The sequence below is a fragment of the Carettochelys insculpta genome, chromosome 11, assembly GCF_033958435.1.
Source record: "Carettochelys insculpta isolate YL-2023 chromosome 11, ASM3395843v1, whole genome shotgun sequence".
Lineage (NCBI taxonomy): Eukaryota > Metazoa > Chordata > Testudines > Carettochelyidae > Carettochelys > Carettochelys insculpta.
In genome coordinates, this window is record NC_134147.1 from 29410806 (window position 1) to 29434136 (window position 23331).

The 23331-nt window shown below is 44.2% G+C and overlaps 1 protein-coding gene across 2 annotated transcripts in view; it reads left to right on the top strand.

Moving 5' to 3' along the window:
- The window catches only part of LOC142019088 (netrin-4-like), a 72721-nt gene that overhangs the window by 40926 nt on the left and 8464 nt on the right, over positions 1-23331 (top strand). Inside the window, exons 4-9 of one of the 2 annotated variants that reach the window (XM_075005497.1) lie at positions 1422-1548; positions 4412-4513; positions 6416-6604; positions 15119-15332; positions 16348-16478; positions 18950-19018. In XM_075005497.1, coding sequence (XP_074861598.1) covers positions 1422-1548; positions 4412-4513; positions 6416-6604; positions 15119-15332; positions 16348-16478; positions 18950-19018 — 832 coding nt within the window. The remainder of the gene's footprint in view (positions 1-1421; positions 1549-4411; positions 4514-6415; positions 6605-15118; positions 15333-16347; positions 16479-18949; positions 19019-23331) is intronic. The other variant, XM_075005498.1, reaches the window with a different exon arrangement.

Here is a 23331-nt window from a genome sequence, read left to right on the forward strand (position 1 = left end):
CAGAGAACCCTGCTGCAGGAACCCTGAATGCGTATTGCTGCTTAGAACACTTCCATGCACACCTCTTGTTCTGAGGGAAGGTCTTTTCTTCTGCTCACACCTCCCAAAGCTAAGATATGGTTTTGCTATTCACATCCTAGACTCATAATGACTTTGCCACTAGGAACCCAGGATGAGAGCTTTGTTGTCTCTTGTCACAGGTTCATTTGAAATAGGAGAGCAAGCTCCCTTTATGGCACTTAACTGAAAACCAAATCAGGGCTTTAAATTCAGCTCTGTAAAACAAAACCTTGTTTTTCCTGCTCCACTAAAAGATGCAGTAAAAGATATGCCCCTAACTAATCTAGACAGTGGAGAACCTATCTTCCTCCCTCCCAATCCCAGCTTCCTTGGAGGAAAAGGCCAGCCCTTTTTACTTTGTCTTCTGGGCTCTGGTGGCTTCTCCCTGCTTCACTTTAGCTGCTGAGGGGCCAATTATTTGTTGGTTCCACCAGCAGCTGATTGGGGATGGCCTCTCTAGAAGCTCGAGGGTCTAAACTATCTGTTTCTTCCCCCCCAAAAGGTGAGTAGGGTGTGCCAATGCAGTAGGGCTTCAATTGTTCACTGGCTCAATCAAATTAGTCACAGAGAGGTAGCCCTGTTAGTCTGTATTTTGACAAAACAAATAAGAAGTCGTGTAGCACTTTAAAGACTAACATAATTTATTAGGTGATGAGCTTTCATGGGGCAGACCCACTTCTTCAGATCTGGAAATTCATCACCTAATAAATTATTTTGTTAGTCTTTTAAGTGCTACAGGACTGCTTTTTTGTGTTGTCAATCAAACTAAGTAGTCAGAGTCAGACCTCTAATCAGCTGTGGTTTTGAATTAACACAGAGGAGATCCTTCCTTGTCTGTCCCAGCTTCATTCAGGTCCGCCCTCCTGAAGGAAGCATCCTACTCTTATTACCTTGCCTCCTGTGCCCTGACCAGTATGATGTAGAGGTTAGTACACTTGATGGCTTCTCTTCTTGTTTCTGCTGATGATCTTGGGCAAGTCACCATCCTGCTCTGTGGCTGTTTCCCGCTGGTTAAAATGAGGGTAGTGATACTCACTGCTCTCCTTTGTAAAGCACATTGAGATCTATGGTAATAAGAGCCAGGTACAATTATTTCAGAAGGAGGCATCAAATGCCTGGCAATCCCCGTCACCCATTTAGAATGGGGCTATGGGTCAGGGAACAAGCCCACTTTAGTAGAGACCTCATGAAGCAATAAAACTGCATGTGCAGAAATTCTAGGAAGCCTCAGCTTTGTGAGAGTGCTGGGGGGCTGTGACAAGGACCCATACAGGTGAAATCCTCCTCACTCATCAGTTGTGCTGTGCTCTGCCCAGTTAATTTCTTTCAGCTGCTTGAATGTATTCTCCTTCCCTTGACAGGTCCCTGGGAAATGTGTGTGCAGACACAATACCACAGGGAACCACTGTGAGAGGTGTGCACCATTATACAATGACCAGCCTTGGAAGCCAGGAGATGGAAGAACTGGGGCACCAAATGAATGCAGAAGTAAGTGGGGGGGAGTTAATGACTTAGGGTGTCAGGGCAGTAAATCACTGGGCAAGTTGGCAAGAGTCTATAATAGACAATTCACCCAGTTTGGATTTATGATGCTCTTGTAGCACAAGGGGAATGAATTGCTAGGTAACTGCTAGAAAATCCTTTCAATCAATGTATTTTAAATGTAGCTGGTCTATTTGATCTATTGCAATATAGAACATATAAGGTGAATCCTGCTCTTCAAAGAGAAACATTTCCCTCCTTCATTTCACCATTCCCAAACACGAGTCTCTGCAGAGTTTTACCAGGCTAAGAAAGCTTAAGGAGCTAAGTTTAATGGGGTCAGGGTCAAGGGGGACAAGGCTCAATTATCTCTATCTTTGGCATGGGCATGGAAACACAGTTTCAGGAGTGTTTTGATTTAAACTGGTTCCAAGTCTATATTTATTATGAGATATAATTATGTTAAACACTTATTAAAAACTAAAAATGGATTTGAACCAACCTCCAGCCCTCCCCACCCCGCCCACACTCTTTCCCAGTCCAAATAAACTTGGATATTTGTGTGGTTAGAATTAGAATGCAGACTTGGCTCTGGATCTAAATTTCATAGGTGACCCCTGTTTATACAGTGCTCTGAAACAGCATCCTAGTTCTGAGTCTCCAAGACTCCTGCAGGTTGGATATCAGAATATTTAAAAAAGGCTCTAGAGGAGACCCTGGCAATTATAGACCGATAAGTTTAACATCAGTACCAGGCAAATTAGTAGAAACACTAGTAAAGAATAAAATTGCAAGGCACGTGGAAGAGCATGAATTGTTGGGCAAAAGTCAGCATGGTTTCTGCAGAGGGAAGTCGTGTCTAACTAATCTATTAGAATTCTTTGAAGGGGTTAATAAACATGTGGACAAGGGGCACCCAGTGGACATAATATACCTAGATTTCCAGAAAGCCTTTGACACGGTCCCACACCAAAGGCTTTTATGTAAATTAGGTGGTCATGGGATAGGAGGAAAGATCCTTTCATGGATCGGGAATTGGTTAAAAGACAGAAAACAAAGGGTGGGAATAAATGGTAAATTTTCACAATGGAGGAGGGTAACTAGTGGTGTTCCCCAGGGGTCAGTCCTGGGACCAATCCTGTTCAACTTGTTCATCAATGATCTAGAAAATGAGGTAAGCAGTGAGGTGGCAAAGTTTGCAGATGACACCAAGTTGTTCAGGACAGTCAAAACCAAAACAGATTGTGAAGAACTACAAAAAGATCTCAGCAAACTGAGTGATTGGGCAGCAAAATGGCAAATGAAATTTAATGTGGGTAAGTGTAAGGTAATGCATGTTGGAAAAAATAACCGAAATTACACGTACTACATGATGGGGTCAAATTTAGCTACGACAGATCAGGAAAGGGATCTTGGAGTTATAGTGGATAGTTCTCTGAAGACATCCACGCAGTGTGCAGCGGCAGTTAGTAAGGCAAATAGGATGTTAGGAATTATTAAAAAAGGGATAGATAATAAGACAAAAGATATCATACTTCCCCTATATAAAACTATGGTACGCCCACATCTTGAGTACTGCGTGCAGATGTGGTCTCCTCACCTCAAAAAAGATATATTGGCATTAGAAAAGGTTCAGAAAAGGGCGACTAAGATGATTAGGGGCTTGGAACGGGTCCCATATGGGGAGAGGCTAGAGAGACTGGGACTTTTCAGTTTGGAAAAGAGGCGATTGAGGGGCGATATGATAGAGGTATATAAAATCATGAATGGTGTGGAGAAAGAGAATATAGAAAAATTATTTACCTTTTCCCATAATACAAGAACTAGGGGACACCAAATGAAATTGATGGGTAGTAGGTTCAAAACTAATAAAAGGAAATTTTTCTTCACACAGCGCACAGTCAACCTGTGGAACTCCTTGCCCGAGGAGGCTGTGAAGGCCAGGACTCTATTAGGGTTTAAAAAAGAGCTTGATAAATTTTTGCAGGTTAGGTCCATAAATGGCTATTAGCCAGGGGTAAAGTATGGTGCCCTAGCCTTCAGAACAAGGGCAGGAGATGGATGGCAGGAGATAAATCACTTGATCATTGTCTTCTGTTCTCCTTCTCTGGGGCACCTGGCATTGGCCACTGTCGGCAGATGGGATGCTGGGCTGGATGGACCTTTGGTCTGACCCAGTATGGCCATTCTTATGTTCTTAGAATATAATGGCTCATCTCTATGTCTACATGGCAGACTCATCCAAAACCCTGGGTCCAAATACCCAGAAGCTTGGAGGAAGTCCAACTTTTCATCAGATCTCTCCATCTCTATTTTTGACTCATCTAGCACTAAAGGGTACATGGCACTTTACAAAATACAAAGAATAGCATTGCTGCCCTAACCAGTTCACAGACTAAACTGGATGGGGAAAAAAGCCAACAGTATTTCAAAATGTGAGGCTTAACTGGAGCAGAACAGACAGAGTCATAGCTGATCAATTTAGGGGAGTAAAGTAGACTTTCAAGTTTACTAAGGATGGCTACAGGTTTGTGATAACATTTACTAATCTTAGTAGGATCAGTTTGCGTGCTTCGAGCTAGAATTGCAGGACATTGAAGCAATCCTCAAAAGTCCTTATCTTTTTGTCAAATTTGCACATTTGCATTATGAGCAACTAGAGCAGATTGAAACATGAGGGGTTTTGTAGAAAATTTTCACTGTGTGGTGAAAAAACAAAATCTGAAATCTTTCAGCCAAAACCGGAATTATTTTGGCAAAAATCAAAGTATTTCCACCAAATATTGAAATATTTTGATTCCAAAATGCTGTCCTGGTGCCTCGTGTGAGTTTTAGTTCAGTCGTCTTATGTTCCCTTTCTTCTCTGCAGGATGGGCTCCCCATCTGGATTGCCTCTCTCATGGTGCCTCATGGTTTCCTTTCCTGGGTGTTGTATGGCTGTGGTGCATTATGAAGATGAATTCCAGCTGGGGTATACAGATGCATACTTAGAGGCTACGTCTACACATGCACGCTACATCGAAATAGCTTATTTCGATGTAGCGACATCAAAATAGTCTATTTCGATGAATAACGTCTACACGTCCTCCAGGGCTGGCAACGTCGACGTTCAACTTCGACGTTGGGCAGCACCACATCAAAATAGGCGCTGCGAGGGAACGTCTACATGCCAAAGTAGCACACATCGAAATAAGGGTGCCAGGAACAGCTGCAGACAGGGTCACAGGGCGGACTCAACAGCAAGCTGCTCCCTTAAAGGGCCCCTCCCAGACACACTTGCACTAAACACCACAAGATCCACAGAGCTGACAACTGGTTGCAGACCCTGTGCATGCAGCATGGATTCCCAGCTGCAGCAGCAGCAGCCAGAAGCCCTGGGCTAAGGTCTGCTGCACACGGTGACCATAGAGCCCCGCAGGGGCTGGAGAGAGAGCGTCTCTCAACCCCTCAGCTGATGGCCACCATGGCAGACCCCGCTATTTCGATGTTGCGGGACGCGGATCGTCTACATGTGCCCTACTTCGACGTTCAACTTCGAAGTAGGGCGCTATTCCCATCCCCTCATGGGGTTAGCAACTTCGACGTCTCGCCGCCTAACAATTGATTTCAACTTCGAAATAGCGCCCAACACGTGTAGCCGTGACGGGCGCTATTTCGAAGTTGGCGCCGCTACTTCGAAGTAGCGTGCACATGTAGACGCAGCCAGAGTGTGGCAAATTGAGACAACCACACTGGGACCTGCACTCTGGGGAGTCCTGTAGGCTGGCACAATTAGCATATTTGTCACTTCCACCCAGGCTCTCTCTGTACCTTCTATGGGGTGTCTCTGGGATTACAAGTCAACTGAACTACAAGTTTCGCCAGTTACTGTGGCAGCATATGTGAGTCAAAATTCTGAAGTTTGAGCCAAAATATTTCCATTTTCAGGCATTTTTAGTTGAAATCCCAAATTTCTATTCAAAACAATTTTTACAGGAAATTTTCAGCTAGCCAGAGTAGCAACATCCATAGTCATGACTTTCAAATGGTACAGGCCAAAGAGCTTAGCCCTGTAGGACCACACTGTAAGTAGAGATGATCCTAGCCAAAAGGTTTAGTTCTACTTTTGGATCTTAACTTTCCCAAAGTTAGGCAATGTCCAGATCTAGGATTTTGGTCCAGGCCCTTCTGTAATTAAATTTAAATACTTAGATAAGTTATACAGTACACAACAATTGTTTTTTTCACCTGATTCTCGGTCTTTCTTGGGATTTACTAAGAGTCTCATTCTGCCTTGACATTTCTGTTTTTAACCTACAACAGCAATGGGCAACCTTGGCTAGTGAGTGGGCTGCATGAGTGTCCCTCCTTCATCTCAGTGGGCCACAAGATTGTCATGACTAAGAGGGCCTCCCAGGACAGGGTAGTTTTGCTAACTGCACTTGCATACCTAGAATTTCTGGGTTGTGCCAATTACACTAGAGTAACATTTTGATTGGATGCAGAGGGAACGCACAGATTGGTCAATGTTGTGAGCAATCAGTACGCACCTCACTTCACAAGCCCTTGTTTTATGTGCGTATCACTTTCATAATACTAGTAGGAAAAAAACTATGCAGACAGAAACCCAATGGAATCTGGCAACCCTGTGATGGGCACAGTAAACCAAAAGTCTCACAAGCCACATGTAGAACCCTCATGGGCCGCTTATGACTCTGGGGCCACAGGTTGTCCACTGTTGACCTAAATCCGGAGAGGTGGGCAAATGAAAAATATTTGGCATAAATTAATGTGGTCCTAAGTTCATTGCAATAAAACTGTTATGTGAGGGATACTGTACACACTGTGCTTTATATAAAGTGAGTGTGAAATGCATTTCACCGCTCCCTAACAGAATGTCGCTGTCACAACCATGCTGATAGCTGCCACTTCAACTTGAGTGTGTGGTTGGCATCTGGGAAACAGAGCGGTGGAGTGTGTGACAACTGCAAGCACAACACAGAGGGATATCGATGTCAACGCTGCAAACCAGGATTTTACAGAGATAGGGGAAAACCTGTGTCTTCCCCAGACGTCTGCAAACGTAAGTTCATCGAACGTAATACAAGTACAGGCACATGGGTATGAAGCTGTTTAGGTCTACACATGACAGAGTGAGCTGAACCCTTTAGCCCATTAAAAGTGTCTACAGGTATCTGTGGATATATGTACACTAAATCCATTATCCTTTCCTACAGCCCTGCTTTTCAAGCCCTGGTTTCCTGGTCAACGATGCTTTCTGCCTGACCATATCACCAAACTCTGGTTTCTATGTAGGATCAGGGTCAAGTTATCTCATTTAAAAATATCCTCTGAAGCCATTTCTTTATTAGAGGAAGTTTTGCTCTAGCTGTGTTTGCATTTAAAACGCTTCTAGTGAGGCATACAGACTATTTAGGTTGGTTTATCTGTCCCTCGCTCAATACGGGCCTACGCATGTATGTGCGTATGTAGTGTGAATATTGGCTAAGCCTCTGACCTACCTCCCCTATCTCATAGCATCAATCCCACCAAGTATTCCTTGGGGAGGTTGCTGTTTATAACAACCCCTCATTTCATTCCTACTCCCCCATGCTTCCCCTTCTCTGCTTCTGGAGGGAGCTTGTTTTCTCCCCTATGCAATCATGATTCCACCCTCACCCCTATTCAAGCAGCTGACAACATAGAGAACTGCCTCCTTTGTCACCTGTTTTCATTCCCATCGTCACCCATCGCTTCTGAAATTCTGCCCCTTTGACAACCCGGATCTAGGTTTCTCTCATCACTCAGGTTACACGTGTGCTTTTTGCTGGGACCAGCTGGCCTGCGACAGCGCTTGAAGTTTCTGTGTACAACATGTCCTATGTTTCTGATCCTTTGTATTCACCTTTCATTGGATCTTAGAGCCAGTTCTGCCTCCTTCCAGTTCTTTCTTTTTGATTTCTTAAACTTGCTACAGAGCTCACTCCTCAGGTGAAGAAGCAGCACTTCCCAGCCATTGCTGTGTGCCCAATTATGTCTGATAATGTCCACCTTTCCAAAGATTTTTCTACTAATTTATTTCTGCTCAGAGTGCACTTGTCATATGCAGAAATTTGTAATGAGTGTGCATTTTTGTTCAGATAGACGTCAGGTCTTATGGCATCACCTCTTGTATTTGATAGGAAGGTGACATCATACTAACCAGAACTACATGTAATGCTAGATAATAATTAAAGTCTAGGAACATTAAAGAGTAGCAAAGAATAACAAACATTATTTTAAAATGCAGCCTATCTGGGAAATAAGACCTTGAACTTACCTACAACTTTCATCTGGTCTGACTTTCACTTTTCAGAACATCTTGCCAATACTCCGCAAAACAAATAGGAAAACATTTCAGAAGGAAGCCGTCTAATTAGCACAAGTACACCCCACTCAAACAGAATTAGTCATATGGTGCCAGCATTATAAGTAACAGCATTTTCCCCAGCAAGATGGCTAATGCCAAGAGAAGTCCCCTGCAACTGTTCCCATCAAGTACTACCTATGCATTAAAGATTCCAATTCAGCATAGCACTTATGCATGTATATTACTTTAAAGCACATATGATTGGAGTCAGTGGAACCCGTTTAATGTGACAGAGGTAGCCGTGTTAATCTGTGTTCTAACAAAACAAACCAGCAGTCATGTAGCTCTTTAAAGACTAACAAAATGATTTATTAGGTGATGAACTTTTGCAGGAGAGACCCACTTCCTCAGGTCTGAAGAAGTAGGTCTGTCCCACGAAAGCTCATCACCTAATAAATCATTTTGTTAGTCTTTAAAGTGCTACATGACCGCTGGTTTCTTTCCTCTTAATGCAAGTGCATTTATTCAAGCTTTGCCTCAGCTTTCTCCCAGCTTTAACCTATGCAAGTGCATTTCTGTCAGCCCTCAGCCTGCTGATCATGAACTGAAGAATGACCAACTCTGGGTGAATAGGTTTGTGAAGAACAGGCTATTCCACCTCCAACACTAATTTTGGCTGAGAAAAACCACGCAAATAGTACCAGAGGAACAAACATAAATAAACATTCTTGGAAAATGGTGGAAAAGAGTCTTAATGAATTGGTCATGGCAGAGGGCACAGATGTTGCTGGTGTGAGCAGCATGGGTCTTGGCCTCACCTGGGCAAAGAAGGGAGAAAAGCATCACCGGGGGATTAAAACTCAGTCTGTTTTTCAGTAGGCACTGAGCTGGGAAATGAAAGATCATGAAAATACTGAAAGAGGAGTCATGCTTTAAGAGAGTGCTCTTATAGCCAGAGCATAGGTCTAAGCCAGTGTTTTTCAAACTGTGTTCTGAGGAATGCTGGTGTTCCGTGGGATGTGAACAGATATTCCATGGAAAAAATTTGATGCTAGTGATATTTTTCCTTCTAAAATATTAAACATGAAATTATGTATGTATAAAGCCTACTAAGGTATTTGAATAGTATTTAGACTATAGGTATAGTAATATTTATAATGCATTCTTAATAGTATAGGTGTTATGTGACTCATGCTGAAACAATCAAAGTTGATTCGGATTGTTTCAGCAAGAGTCATGTTCAGAGAACTCATGTGATATGAAGATCCAACTCTCCAGCATCATTCCTAATATTAAGTGGATTTATGATCATAAGATGCAAAAACACTCTTTCCATTAAAAAACCATTAAATGTTACTTATTGTTATTTTTCAGTAGTTTTCTGTAAAAATAACATTTATACAAACACAACATTTAAAAATATTTTTCCATACATAATTTTTTTTGTATTTCTTTTTCATAAAAAAAATTTTTAAGCTTTAAGGAAAGAATGTCCTTTTTTGAACAGCATTGTTCTTTCTATTTTTGTAGAAAAGAATGACACTAACCATCCTTCTTTCTGCTGTTATATTGATGTTTTGCTTTGGGTTTGTACCTGATTTTTAATTTTATATTTATAGGGTTGCTAACCATTGTTCTATCAGAAGGACATTAGTTCATTCAGATGATTTTCTTTTGTTATTTTTTGTTCTTTGTAAAATGAAAGACATCTAAAAAAACTAACACTTTTAAATCAACTTTTGAGCATTATTTGCAGCAATTTTTTGGTATGAAACCCTCCTTTCCCCCACCCCTCCCAACCAGCATGTATGTTTTCCATCAATATATTCCAAGCCCAAAAATATTCCGTGGCCAAATTACTTTGGGAAACGCTGGTCTAAGCTAAGATAGGACAGCTGCCTCCAGCTTCCAAAAAGGTAGCAGGACTCTGCTTGGGCCCAGAAGGAATCTTTAGGCATTAGTCAGAATAATCGGCAGCATTCTTTCTTAATCGCCAGGAGGGGAGGAAAGAGGTTGTATAACAACTGGCTGCACTGATGCTATCCCCCTGCTTTCTCCATTTGAGACTGAAAATACATTTGCTTTAAAAAAAAAAAAACATATAAAAATTATTCTGCCATTCCTTTTTTTTTTTGGAGAGCTGGCTCATCTCTGGGGCCTTTTCACTTCTGACACTCCTAGCAGCTAGGGATGAATGGGAGCCAGGTCACGAACCAAAAAAAAAAAACAACCAACATGAAAAGAGCCAGAGAGCACAGCATACACCTGCTTGTTATTGAGGGTGACAACACAGGATTAAACATTTTGGACATAGGCTTGTATGGGAGCTTTGACTCAGAAGCCTCGTGAAGCCTAATCGTTTCCCAGCCAGTGGTCAGAAAAGCTGCTGTATCCTTGGCTCTTTCCTGTGGCTTATTTGGAGGCTTAAAGGATACTTCTGAACTGACACCATCTTTTGTACTCACCCTTTGCTTATCCACAAAAAAGGCAGCAAGTATGTAGGACCATCAGGCCAATGTCTCCAGAGAAATGGGCTTTTTACTCCAGGAGACGGCTTGGAAATTAAAATGAGTATTTATGTGCCTGCGCACACAGACTGTCAACAAAGCTGTCCCTCCCCTCTATGAACCTTCCTGTTGTGATAGTTAAGATTAATCACATTGTTATCAGAGTTACTGTCTTGGTTGGCCATACAGAGAATAAGCACACCCAGACACAGCCAATAGTGTATCCAGTTTCCTTAATTTCAGGGACATTTGTGAGTGGGTTTGGCCCAATATTTGATCTGCTTTAAAAACTTTTCAAATTTGGTTCAGTATATATTCCAGGCTCCAAAGGCCTGTTTTCTGTGGAAAAGATTGAATCTGCTGTTAGCTGTGTTTTGCGCTGTTTCAGACAATGTGGCTGGGTCAGAACTACTCCTGGGCCCCATGCCTCTGTTGTTCCACATTCCCATGGTATGTGGCCCACTTGTCTTTGCCAGGGTTCAGACTTCAGTCCTTTGGCTCAAAGTGCAGCGGGTAGCAGCCCCCTGGACCAGTCAGGCTGAGTAACCAGTCTCTCACAGCCTCCAGCTGAGCACTGAGGAAATGAGGGTGAGGGAGCCCCAAACACTCCCTGTAGGAGATCCTCACCTCCCCAGCCATCTCTGATGTTGTTGGCAGTCTCCTTTGCTACTTTCTAACTGTTTCCTCACCTGCTCTAGTCTCCTCACTTCTCCACAACCTCCTCTTCCACTCCCTTCTTCCTCCTGACTAGGGGAAGCTTTGTAAGAGGCCCGTGGCAGCTTCAGGTGGGACCGGCTGGCCCAAATTGCATAGCAGCCTCTTCCCCACTGCTCCCACTCTGCCTGTGATGACACCTGATTAGCCAGGGCTGTTTTTGAGTTTTAAAGCTGCCTCTCTCCCCTTGTAAGCTAGTCCTCCGGCCTGACTCTGTCAGAGCAGAAATAAAAGGTTATTTATTGATATGCCTACATTGTAATGAAACCCCACTGCTGGCCTGTGCCAGCTGACTTGGGTTCTTGGGGCTCAGGCTAAGTGGCTGTTTAGCTGTAGTGTTGGTATTTAGGACATATCTTCACTACAGGCTGGATCAACGAACAGTGATTGATCCAAGAGGGGTGGGGAGAGTCAACTGATTGTGTCTAGGAAAGTTGTAATAAATCAACTGCCAAGCACTTTCCCGTTGACTCCGGTACTCCACCAAAAGAAGATGAGTAAGCAGAGTCAACAGGAATGCATCAGCTGTCCACTGAAGACACAGCAGTAAACAGACCTCAGCTTCAGCTATTTTATTCACCTAGTTGAAGTTACGTAACTTAGGTCAATGGCACATGGTAGTGTAGACTAAGCCACAGACTCAGACTGCAGGTCAAACCCTCTCACTCTCCTGTCTCTTAGGGTCCTAGAGCCTTGGCTCTAACCTAAGCATCTTCTACTCTATGGCCCCTTTCATCGTGAGAGACAGTTAGCAGCAGCAGCAGCGAGGATCTATGGGCAGTGTTTGAGTCTGCAGCTTCTCTCATGGCATATCTGTCCAATGTTGGATTTACACGGTCAGTTGCAATAACCACATGTCGGTCTATTTCCGAATTCTTGAGTCTGAGCATTTTTCCTTGTAAGACAAAGTTCTTTTGCATGGCTTGCACATATACTATGAGAGGATGATGTGCTCTGTGGTAGCAACTGTCACCAGGTATTTCAATCTGATGTTGTAGATTCCTGGGATTTTGGATGGATGCTGATTTTTTTTCCTTGACATTTTTGCATGTATTCTTGAATCTTAGCTTTGGTCTTCCTCTTGTTCCCAACCCACCTGACAGTTCACCAAAGAGGATTTCTTTGGGAAGACGTTTGTCACCCATTCATCTCACATGACCAAGCCATTGTAGTCTTCTGCTGTTGGGAATTGCTATGAAGCTGGCTACGCCAGATCTTCACAGGACATCTGCATTTGAAACTTTATTTTGCCAGTTCATATTCATAATTCTGTGGAGGCAGCAAAGATGGAAGCTGTTCATTTTTTTTTCTCCTGGTTCGAGTAGGTGGTCCATGCCTCAGAACCACATGGCAGGATACTCGATACACATAGCTGGTAGCTTAGAATCTTCGTTTTCCCTGTCAGCTTAGGATTGTTCCATGCTCATTTCATGTCTGCCAGAAATAGTAGCTGCCTTCCCAATTCTGATGTTCAGTTCTTCGTCCATGGGTGGGTTTGTAGTGACAGTAGATACAAGGTAACAGAATTGTTGAACCACATCTAATGGGCTGTTATGCAGAATGACATTGGGTCGCTGAAGTATACCTTGAGTCAATACAACAGTTTTCTTCATGCTTATGTCAACAGATCCTAATAGCCCAAGCCCTGTGAGCCCAAGTCAGTTGACATAGGCCAGTCATGGGTTTTTAACTCCAGTGTAGTGATACCTGAGAGTCTCTTTTTTTGTGAATTAACTGCAGCACTATATTCCTGCTATATTTATGTTGGTTGGAACCCCATTGTTGCAATTGATATTATAGTTTACATCTGTATCTAATGAAGATACAGCTGGAGACAGCTGTGCTGAGAGCAAAGATTTAGCTGCTTTATGACTGTATTCATCCCTTGGTTTCCTCTCTACCAGATGCATGCTGGCAAAAATCTTACAATAGCAGCTGCCAGTAAAAATCCAAGTGAACATTCGTGAAACTTCTGCAATTGCCATATCTAAGATGTTTTGCAGTGTAAATATGTTGCTGCTGTAAAGAGAAGAACCCAGATAAACTAGCCAGCTCTGTTTCAGAATTGTCTATCCACTGTCCCTAACATCCTTTGATGAAAAGGAGGGAATCCATCCATCACCATGTTGGTTTGTGTTTCATTACAAACAGAGCTGGATAGACTAAAAAATAGGGGTTGCCAAAAGGAAAAGAGCAAAAATCAGCAGAGAAATACATTTTATCTGCAAACACTGAAAAATACAAAAAAAAAAAAAGTTTGTAAAAACTTGTTTCTTAATCACAAGGTTTTTTCTCAAACCTGTGATGTTATCAGACAGATAAAACCTGGGCATCAACAGCTGCCCTTCAGCATCTGACACTCATTCATATTTTGGGAGTTACCTTAGCTACACAACTGGGAGTTTGGCCATAGTACTCTGGAAGCCAGGCAATGCACACACCCGAGTTGAAATGCTAAATAACACTGACTGAATAAGGCATTTGTGAGACACTTGTTTAACACATCTGAAAGTGTCACGTATTTATTTGTTCATATTTGCTTTATGGCTCATCAAGAGGTGCCAAAGCTTCTCACGGTGAGAGTAATGCCGGCTTTTCATTTTTGAACCATCAATTTTCCTTATTTAAATCCTTGAACTAAATGCATGCATTTTTTTTCTTTACCTCCCTCCTTGGCCTCTGCTAGAAGTCACCACCCACTGTAGCACTTTCCCTTTGGCTGGGATGGTGGAATTCACATGCTCCATGTATCAGACATCCTGTCTTCAGCTAGTATACACTAGTGGAGTGCCATTGGAACTACACTGATTTGCACTAGCTGAGGATCATGTTTCAGGTATAAAAACCTGGAAAGAAAAGAGATGAGACAGAACAATCTGTGAAGACTAGAGATAGATACAAAGTAAAGCTCTCTACCCAACACAGCTGGAGTACAGATAATTGTTGAAAATGCAAGACCTTGATTCGAACATCTTGGGTGTCCAATGTCTCACGGGAAAGCCCTGGTAGGGCAGGTCTCATGCCCAAGATTTTTGCTTCTTCCTTCTGTCAGGTGGATAGAATTGAAATAGTTTGGCACTGCGGGTTCTGATGCCAGCAGAAGTCAAGAGGTGCTATGATGGTCAACAAAGAAAACGAGCTAAAACATGATCTGGACTTGAATTTGGAGCAAAGATTTATCTTGCTTCTCCATTTGTCCAAACCTATTCAAGTCTCAGAAGTCAACAGGCCAGATCCTGTTTTATGATCCAGCCTAAAAGAGGATTGTCTGTCTGCCAGATCATTCTCCTGATGGAGGGTGTCCCAGTTGATGCACAGACAGCATAGTCAACTATGACCTCACCACTGCTAAAAGCTCCTTGCAGAGACTTTTTTAGGTGCATGGCCTGAAAACCACTGAGCTCCAAATTGTTTTAGCTGGCATAGCCATCCACTCTAGTACTCTGAAGTTTGCCAGAACTAGTGTTGAAATGGTACCAGAATTAGGCATCAGAAATCATGTATGCCAGGAGAGGACATGAAATGACATCTGGCTCTTCTGCCCCCCAGGCCAAAAGGCATGTTCATGGATGGGAATGGGAAGACTCATACACTTGGGGCCCCATCAATGGTAGCTCAGTCTGGTAATTTGCAAATTTGCTTGCCAACCCCTCCTTCCTCCTTGCAGATTGAATACACACCCGTAACACAGACTACTACATATTTGCATAACATTATTTTTTTGAGATTGGTAATAAGGGCAAGGATTGGGCCCATAGGGAATGGTTCTAGTATATGCATCAGTCTCAGGAAAACATGTAGCAGTTTGGGTTTTATTTTGAATTTATGGCTGTGCTGAATAAAACACCCCACCAATGCTGAGAAATGACATTTCCATTTTGAATCACAGCGGGTAGAGAGTACAATGTTTCTCAGTGCTTACATAGAATAACTGCCTGTTGGGAACAAAGGGGGGACCCAGGGAGGTTATTAGCCTTGCAGGAGCATCACCTAAATGGCTGACCTTTGGCCTATCATGTCTTCTTAGCTTGCTCCTGTCAACCTATGGGATCGACCAATGCAACCTTCAGCAGAAGCTGGCGGTGCCACCCGAAAACGGGCTTCTGTTACTGCAAGCCAGGCGTGGCTGGCCCAAACTGTGACAGATGCCTCATGGGATACTGGGGCTTTGGAGAAAATGGCTGTCGTCCTTGTGACTGTGCCAGAGACTGCGACCCGCACACTGGAAACTGTTTCAATGGGTAAACAGGGACCCTTTCATGGGGAGATAATCTTTTGGATCACTTTGGGGTCTTTAATATGAAACTCAGATTAACACTTGGAATCCTGCACAGAGGGCTTAAATTCAAGGCAGTCGGGGAGGGGGAGGTATTGGGGTGGAACAAGACACTTCCCTGCATCCACCTTAATTTGAATGGAGTGCAGCACTGTGCCATTCAGATGCCTTGCTTGCATGTGAGTGCGTCTATAATACTCTTTAAAGACATTTCTGAAGCAAAGGTATTTGTAGTTTTAACAGACCCTATTTCTATCTAGGGAACTACTGTTTGCTCTAGAATAAACGAAGCATCTGAAGAGTTTGCTGTGCACCGTGACCTAATGAAACATGCTGGAGCACCTCAATCCAGTTTCTAACATGCATTTGTGCTCATCACATAACATGCACACATGTGACTACTTGGTGGCAGGCTCAGCAGAGAGGCCAAAGCTGAACAGCCCACAGAGACTGAACTACCCTTCCTTTCACAGTGCGGTCCCTTCTGATCGCTGGCTGTGTGCGCATGCTACTGGTGTTCCAGGACTGTCAGCCTGGTACCTTTCACCAGCACAAAATATTGTGTTCCAAATCCTGCAAAAAGTGCTCAGTACCTACAGCTGCCATTTATTTCAGTGGGCTGGATCCTTTAAGTGCCCTTGACTCCCAACAACATCATTGGGTGTTCAGTGACTGGCAAAGCTTTGGCCCAGGAATTTTAAAGAATGTATACATAGCAACTGTTTAAAAAAAAAAAAGTGAAGTATGGCTCAACTCAGTGATGTTGAACCATAATCCAAGGTACTGCAGTCTATTTGTAAGGCAGTGGGATCAGGTTTTGCTCTTCTTTGCATTCAAGACGAGATGTGTGATGACTACATTTTGCTCATCATGATCTTTCAGGCCATGTTCCTTTTTGGTACTGAATGCTGCAGGTATGCAGTAGGGACTTCCTCCTTGCTAAATCCTAACAGAAGATTTTTTCATTATCTCCTTCTCAGTTATGGCATCAAGCCATTTTTCAACATTCCTATGGGTGGGCGAATCCCTGACCTACAAATGCCAGCCAATGAGAGTGAGGAGTGGAAATGGAATGATCATGAGCAGGGATTTTCTGCATTGAGACATCCAGGTATGGCTTAGAGTTATAAAATCCAGCACTCAGTGTTTATTAAATAAACAAATAATTCTTACACTGTGCCAGACATATTCCTGCCTTTTGACCAAATTCTATTTATTATCTTTTTCGTCAAATTTCAAAAATGCAACTACAGGTTGCATCCAGTGTTCTGGGTGTGTAGCCCAGAAGTTAAAGGTCATAACCTGAAGAAAGGACTGCCTATGACATACAGGTGTTCCCACCACCTCAACCATTTGAGAGAAGAGAATAAAAACATAGATCAGATAGACTGTAAGCTTTACAGGAGGGAGAACCCAGCACAAGGCCATATGCAGCACAGCAGCAACTCAGGAAAGGGTGGAGAAAGGAAAGAGGGAGGCTGCTGCTTCCCTTCTAAAACTTCAAGGCATAATCTGACCCACATTGAGCTGTCCAGACCTTTGTATCTTTGCAGAAGTATTCCCTGCACCATTTCCACTCAGATCCCATCAAAAGTGCTCCTGAATATCGCACCTGCTGAAATTCAGTAGCGCTATTTCAGTGTTCCCTCTATTTTTTCCATCAATGAGCAGAATAAATGTTGGTATGTGCACCAAGGCATGCATGGATGCGTACTACCAATAGACACACATGCTGCCCACTGTGGCTACGTCTACACGTGAAGCCTACATCGAAATAGCTTATTTCGATGAGTAACGTCTACACATCCTCCAGGGCTGGCAACGTCGATGTTCAACTTCGACGTTGCGCGGCACCACATCGAAATAGGCGCTGCGAGGGAACGTCTACATGCCAAAGTAGCACACATCGAAATAAGGGTGCCAGGCACAGCTGCAGACAGGGTCACAGGGCGGACTCAACAGCAAGCCGCTCCCTTAAAGGGCCCCTCCCAGACACAGTTGCACTAAACAACACAAAATACACAGAGCTGACAACTGGTTGCAGACCCTGTGCCTGCAGCATGGATCCCCAGCTGCCGCAGCAGCAGCCAGAAGCCCTGGGCTAAGGGCTGCTGCCCACAGTGACCATAGAGCCCCGCAGGGGCTCGAGAGAGAGCGTCTCTCAACCCCTCAGCTGATGGTTGCCATGGTGGACCCTGCTATTTCGAAGTTGCGGGATGCGCAACGACTACACGGTCCCTACTTCGACGCTGAACGTCGAAGTAGGGCGCTATTCCTATCCCCTCATGGGGTTAGCGACTTCGACGTCTCGCCGCCTAACGTCGAAGTTAACTTCGAAATAGCGCCCGGCGCGTGTAGCCGTGACGGGCGCTATTTCGAAGTTAGTGCCGCTACTTCGAAGTAGCGTGCACGTGTAGACACAGCTTGTAGGTGGTTGTGGGTACTCTGCTAATCAGCTGGGTGACACTTGAATCTCTCCCGGCCAGACACCCAAATGCTCAGTTTACAGGGAACAATGGTACTATCATGTTATTCAAATGCGGAGGCAAATGCGAGCATCCCATGAGTGGGTCTGAGACTCTTCTGCAGTCAGCTCTGACTATTTGTCAGGACTCTCCAGGCTGAGTTCCAGGACAGACCTGAACTGGGCTGGACATCGTTGTTTTTACAATGTGTTTTCCAGGACGAGGTGAACTAGACAACTTTACCTTTGTGATCAAGAAATGAAAAAGTCATAATTTAAATAAAATTTCTGTGAAAAAATATGCTTCCTGCTTACATTCATATTGTTCACTGATTTACATAGCTCCCTTTGAAACCCTTCAACTGCTTTGAAGAACTACAAACACTGCACACAGAAGGCTCACTTGACCCATTGCTGAAAAGCAGCTACCTCTGGGATGGAATGTAGGTGTTTTTAAGACCTGCACATGGCTGCATGATACACAACAAGTCAGGGTGGGCAGGAAAGAAGTATATCGTATTTAGATAAAGTAAAAGAGAAATTAGTCCAACAAAATATAGTAGAACTTCCAATGCTTAAAAGTGGTCAACCCCCTCAGTTTTACAAAGCATATGACAGACAGCACCAGTTAGTTCAGCATTGCTCCTAGTCTGACTCAGAAGAATGACACCTATTGAAACCACAACATGTCCTGAAGCAACAGGGATCTTCCCTAGGACTTCCATTTAAGTACAGACAAAGCTGAATATTGCTTATTTTAGGACATCTAACAAGAGCATAATTTATATTCTATTATTCATGCCTGAAACTGATTCTGATATATCCTTTGTTAGCATTAGTTTATTAACTGTGTAATGGACCCCATACAGACTGCTTTTTACTTCAAAATGTGGGCCAGATTTCAGAACCATTGTTGTATTGATTAATGAGAACCAGCTTTGCAAAGAACTGAGCTCACTCTGAAATCTTCTTTAACCATCTATGTTTATTCAGATATTTGGAGCAATTTTTTCACTTAGCTATGCGTATGCCTGTATGAATGACCATCATTTGATTTCTTTTCTCTTTCATGTTCTGGCCCTTCTCCAACCCCTTGTGATCTCTCATTCGTGTGCTAGAAAAGTGCGTGTGCAAAGAGAAAATGCTTGGAAGTATCTCAGATTTCTGCCAAATGAAAAATGCATATGGTAAGTAGTGACGTGCCTTCATGGTATGATAATTCTTAAGGGGCAACTGTGAAATCATAGGCAGGTTTCCTTCCTCCTTTTCTGTCTAGTGATACCTCTGAACACCAGGCCAAGTTGATCCGAGGACAGCGCACTTCCCATGATTTCTTCACTGCTGAGCAAATCAACATGGTCTTCATCAGCTCGTTGCAGTCTTTCACCTATTCACGTTTGTGCTGTAGATCAGCAGTTCTTACCAGGACTGATGCTCAACTAACTGGTGCCATCTGTCTTACCAGGACTCCTTTTTGTCTCTGGTGCTCTTCTGTCTACATTGCACCACTTTCCCATTTAGCAATAGAGGAACGGTGGAATGGGCAGGCTTTCTTGAGATCTGCGTGCTACTCCCACGACCCCAAGGTCGAGAACCTCACTCTAAAGGACTTGCAGTAGAATTGCCACACTTTTGCAGTTTGTACAGAAGGATAAACTTGCTTTCTGAGTGAACACCTTAACTATAGCAAATAAGCAATTATGTTATATCATCACATAGGGACACAACCACCAAAAGTTACCACGTTTTTATTCGACACAATCACATTGTGACCAAACAAAGCCTATTTGTGGGATTACCCTGTTGAAAATGGGATGATCTTGCAAAATCAGGAAGAGTGACAATACTGTCAGGTCACAAATTAAACTACATGTTGAACCTCTCTAGTCTGACACCCTCAGGGTCTGACCCGTGCTGGACAAGAGAATTTGCCAGACCACAGGAGGTCAATATTGTCTAGCACATTACCAACACTTCCACTGCTCACTGGAAGCTTAGAAGACAATTAGGAGTAAATTATTGCTAAATAACAATACAAACACAGACAGCCAGAACTGGTAACTAGAAACAAACTTTATGGGACCACAGAAAACTAGATCACGCCCACGATAAGTGGTTGGCCAACTAACTAAAATCATGCTGTTATGGATGTTGCTGGACGAGAGTGTTTGGGATGAGAGAGGTTCGACCTGTAATTTTTTCCAGCTTATTAATATCATTTTATAATTCTAGTCATGTGGCATTCCTGCACTCCAATAGGATGTTCTCTGCTGGACAGTGTGAATTCCATTGCTCAACAGTGAGCTCCTGTGCTGCAGATGGGTGGAATTTAAAAGGGTCAGGACTGTAGCTAGGTAAATCTAGTGCAAGTCTTCCAGTGCCTGAATGTAAAATCTGCCAAGACCCTCAGTCAATTTGATTAAGATCAGACTATGGGCTACTGGACTTTCTTTGGTTTTATTTTTTATGACATTCCCATTATAATGAGCTCCACTCACCACAGTAATGCCTTCTAGTGGCTATCATGGGAATTAGCTCTCCCAGTTGGTGCACCTTCTTCCAGTGGTACCTCCTCTATTGTCATCTCTACCTGCAGACCTGCATCACTTGAGGAACTGCAGCATCCTCTCTATGACTTGACTCTTCAGCTGAGTCACCATCTGTGTTTCCTGCTTCTATGGTGTATCAGAGCCCAATATTTAGACCACTACTCCAGTGTCTAATGAGAGGAAATCCCACAACTCCAGGTCCCAAGCAAAGTGCCTTCTATTTTGTCCATCCATGTGTGGAATAATTTTTGTTATATACACTGACATGTGTGGAGGTGCACCACCAGTGGAAACATATGCCAGCTGTGGGGGTCTCTGTTAATCAGCTAGGCAGTATATGAATCTCTTCTGGATGGCCACCCAACTGCACAGCTTACAGGGAACAGGTGTGTTGTGAACAAGGCACAAGAAGTTATTCTTCTGCTCTACTCTGCACTGGTTAGGCCTCAATTGAAGTATTGTTTCCAGTTCTGGGTGCCACATTTCAAGAAAGATGTGGAGAAATTGCAAAGGGTTCAGAAAAGAGCAACAAGAATGATCAAAGGTCTAGAGAACATGACCTATGAAGAAAGGCTGAAAGAACTGGGCTTGTTTAGTTTAGAAAAAAGAAGATTAAGGGGGGACATGATAGTGGTTTTTGAGTATCTAAAAGGGTGTCATAAGGAGGAGGGAGAAAACTTGTTCTTCACGGCCTTTGAGGATAGAACAAGAAGCAATGGGCTTAAACTGCAGCAAGAGAGGTTTACGTTGGACATTAAGGAAAAAGTTCCTAACTGTCAGGGTAGTCAAACATGGGATAAAATTGCCTAGGGAGGTTGTGGAATCTCCATCTCTGGCGATATTTAAGAACAGGTTAGATAGATGTCTATCCAGGATGGTCTAGACAGTACTCGGTCCTGCCATGAGGGCAGGGGGCTGGACTTGATGACCTCTCAAGGTCCCTTCCAGTCCTAGTATTCTATGATTCTAACACTAGCCTAACTCAGGGACCATGTAAATAACAACCCCCTGCTGCCCCTCTTATCTTCTCTCAGTGCTGCTACGTTTCCCTGGGCCACCTCTACATTATCCCAACACTCAGGGGAGCCAATACAATTGCTTCACCCAGGAGAAAGGTGGAGGGGGCGCTGCTCCGTGCTCCCAGAAGGGTCAGAGCCTTGGGTGGAACGGCTGGGAGCTAGCCTCCTCCACCTAGCCCTTCAGTGCCACCCGGGGTGTGCCATTCAGGGCTCTAGTAGTGATTTAGATGGCCTGAGGCACTAGCTGCTGGGTGCCCCAGGCTCATTTGAATCACCAGCCCCTGCAGCAGCTGTCCCCTTTACCCCTTCCTGTCAGCAGGCCTGCCAACACCTTCTCCAGTTTCCAGCCAATAGGAGCTGCCTATTTGCAGGACAGGCAGCATGGGAAATAATCGCCCCCACCCTCACCCTCACTCACAGCGTTCAGTTCAGAGCCGCAGAGATGGCCCTGGCTGCTGCGCTGAACACATGCAGGGGCAGGGAAGGCAGGGACCCTGGCTCAGGAACCTGCTGGGCTGCTGGCCAGGAGCTACCCAGGTAAACACCCCCTGGCCAGATCTTGCCTCTGCACCCCAGACTCTCCCTCCCTCTCCCACCCTCTGTTCTCCTTTCTGCACCCCTACTCCATGGAATCCAAACCTTCCTCACCCCTGCTCTTACACCCCTCCTCCACCTTTTCTCCAGGTCACAACCCCCTTCCAGACTTTGCACCCCAATCTCCTATCCCCAGTCACAACCCAAATCCCTGCACTCCCTCCTGCACTTCTGCCCCTCTCGCAACCTCCTCCCAGACCCTGCATGTCCCCCTGCACCTCTCCCCAAGGGCATGATCCTCTCCTCACCCACACCCCCTTCTACAGCCTGCATCTTCTCCTGCACTCCCATGCGCTACCCCAGGTTACAACCCCCTCCTTCACCCAAACTCCTTCCCAGATTGAGTTCTCTTCCGCATCCACCCTCCATCTCAGGGCCCACACTTCCTCCATTAACATTACAAAGCAGTGTGGCCCATGGCCACTAACCAATTCTTGGAGTGGCCCCTCTCAAAAATTATTGCCCACCCCTGCCTAAGGGTATTTAGTCCCATCAACCAGCCAAGCATCCCCTCTTGCTCCCCCAGTCCCTGTCAGCAGTTGCTCTATCCAAGGTGATAGTTTCCTCAGCCTGTTAGGAGCACAGTCCTCACTCCAGCTATGTCTACGCTGACCCTTCTTTTCAGAGGAGGCATGCAAATGCCGCCAATCGAAAATACAAGTGAAGCACAGATTTAAATATCTGGCACCTCATTTGCATACTCCTGTGGCAGCTCTGAAAAAAATTAGGAGGAAGGGCACTTTCAAAAGTGAGGTTTCTGTTCAAATGAACCCCATCTTCACAGCTTTTTCAGAAGCGAGAGCCCGTGGGAGTATGCAAATGAGGTGCAAGATATTCAAATCAGTGTCTCATTTGCATTTTCAATCAGCCACATTTGCATGCCCCTTCTGAAAGGGAGGGACAGTGTAGCCGTAGCTTCCCTATGCTCCCAACAGCTATTAATCTATTCCACCTTGCAGCTTCTCTTATGTGGGACAGAATTGGTTGGTCCCAGCACATCTTCTCTGATTGGCTGTGCCCCCCACAGCTACTCCAGGCTGCTTGGTGGTCACCTCTCCACTGCTCCAATCTGGACCATGGTATGACCATGAAGCTTCCGTGAACCCCTCCAATCCTTTGTGGGGTGGCACAGCCCATCACAATATACATGGCCTAGTGGCTTCCTATGACTTTCAAGGGTTAGCAACCCCCTGCAGATGAGTTGATATATAATATTGGGAGGGTTTAGTGAACTGTTTAAAGCGGTTAAAAACAGAATTCCTTCCCCAGATTCATTTAAATGAGAGCAATGAATGAAGTGGAACTTGCCTACGTCCATGTCCGAGTGCCAGTGTCCTG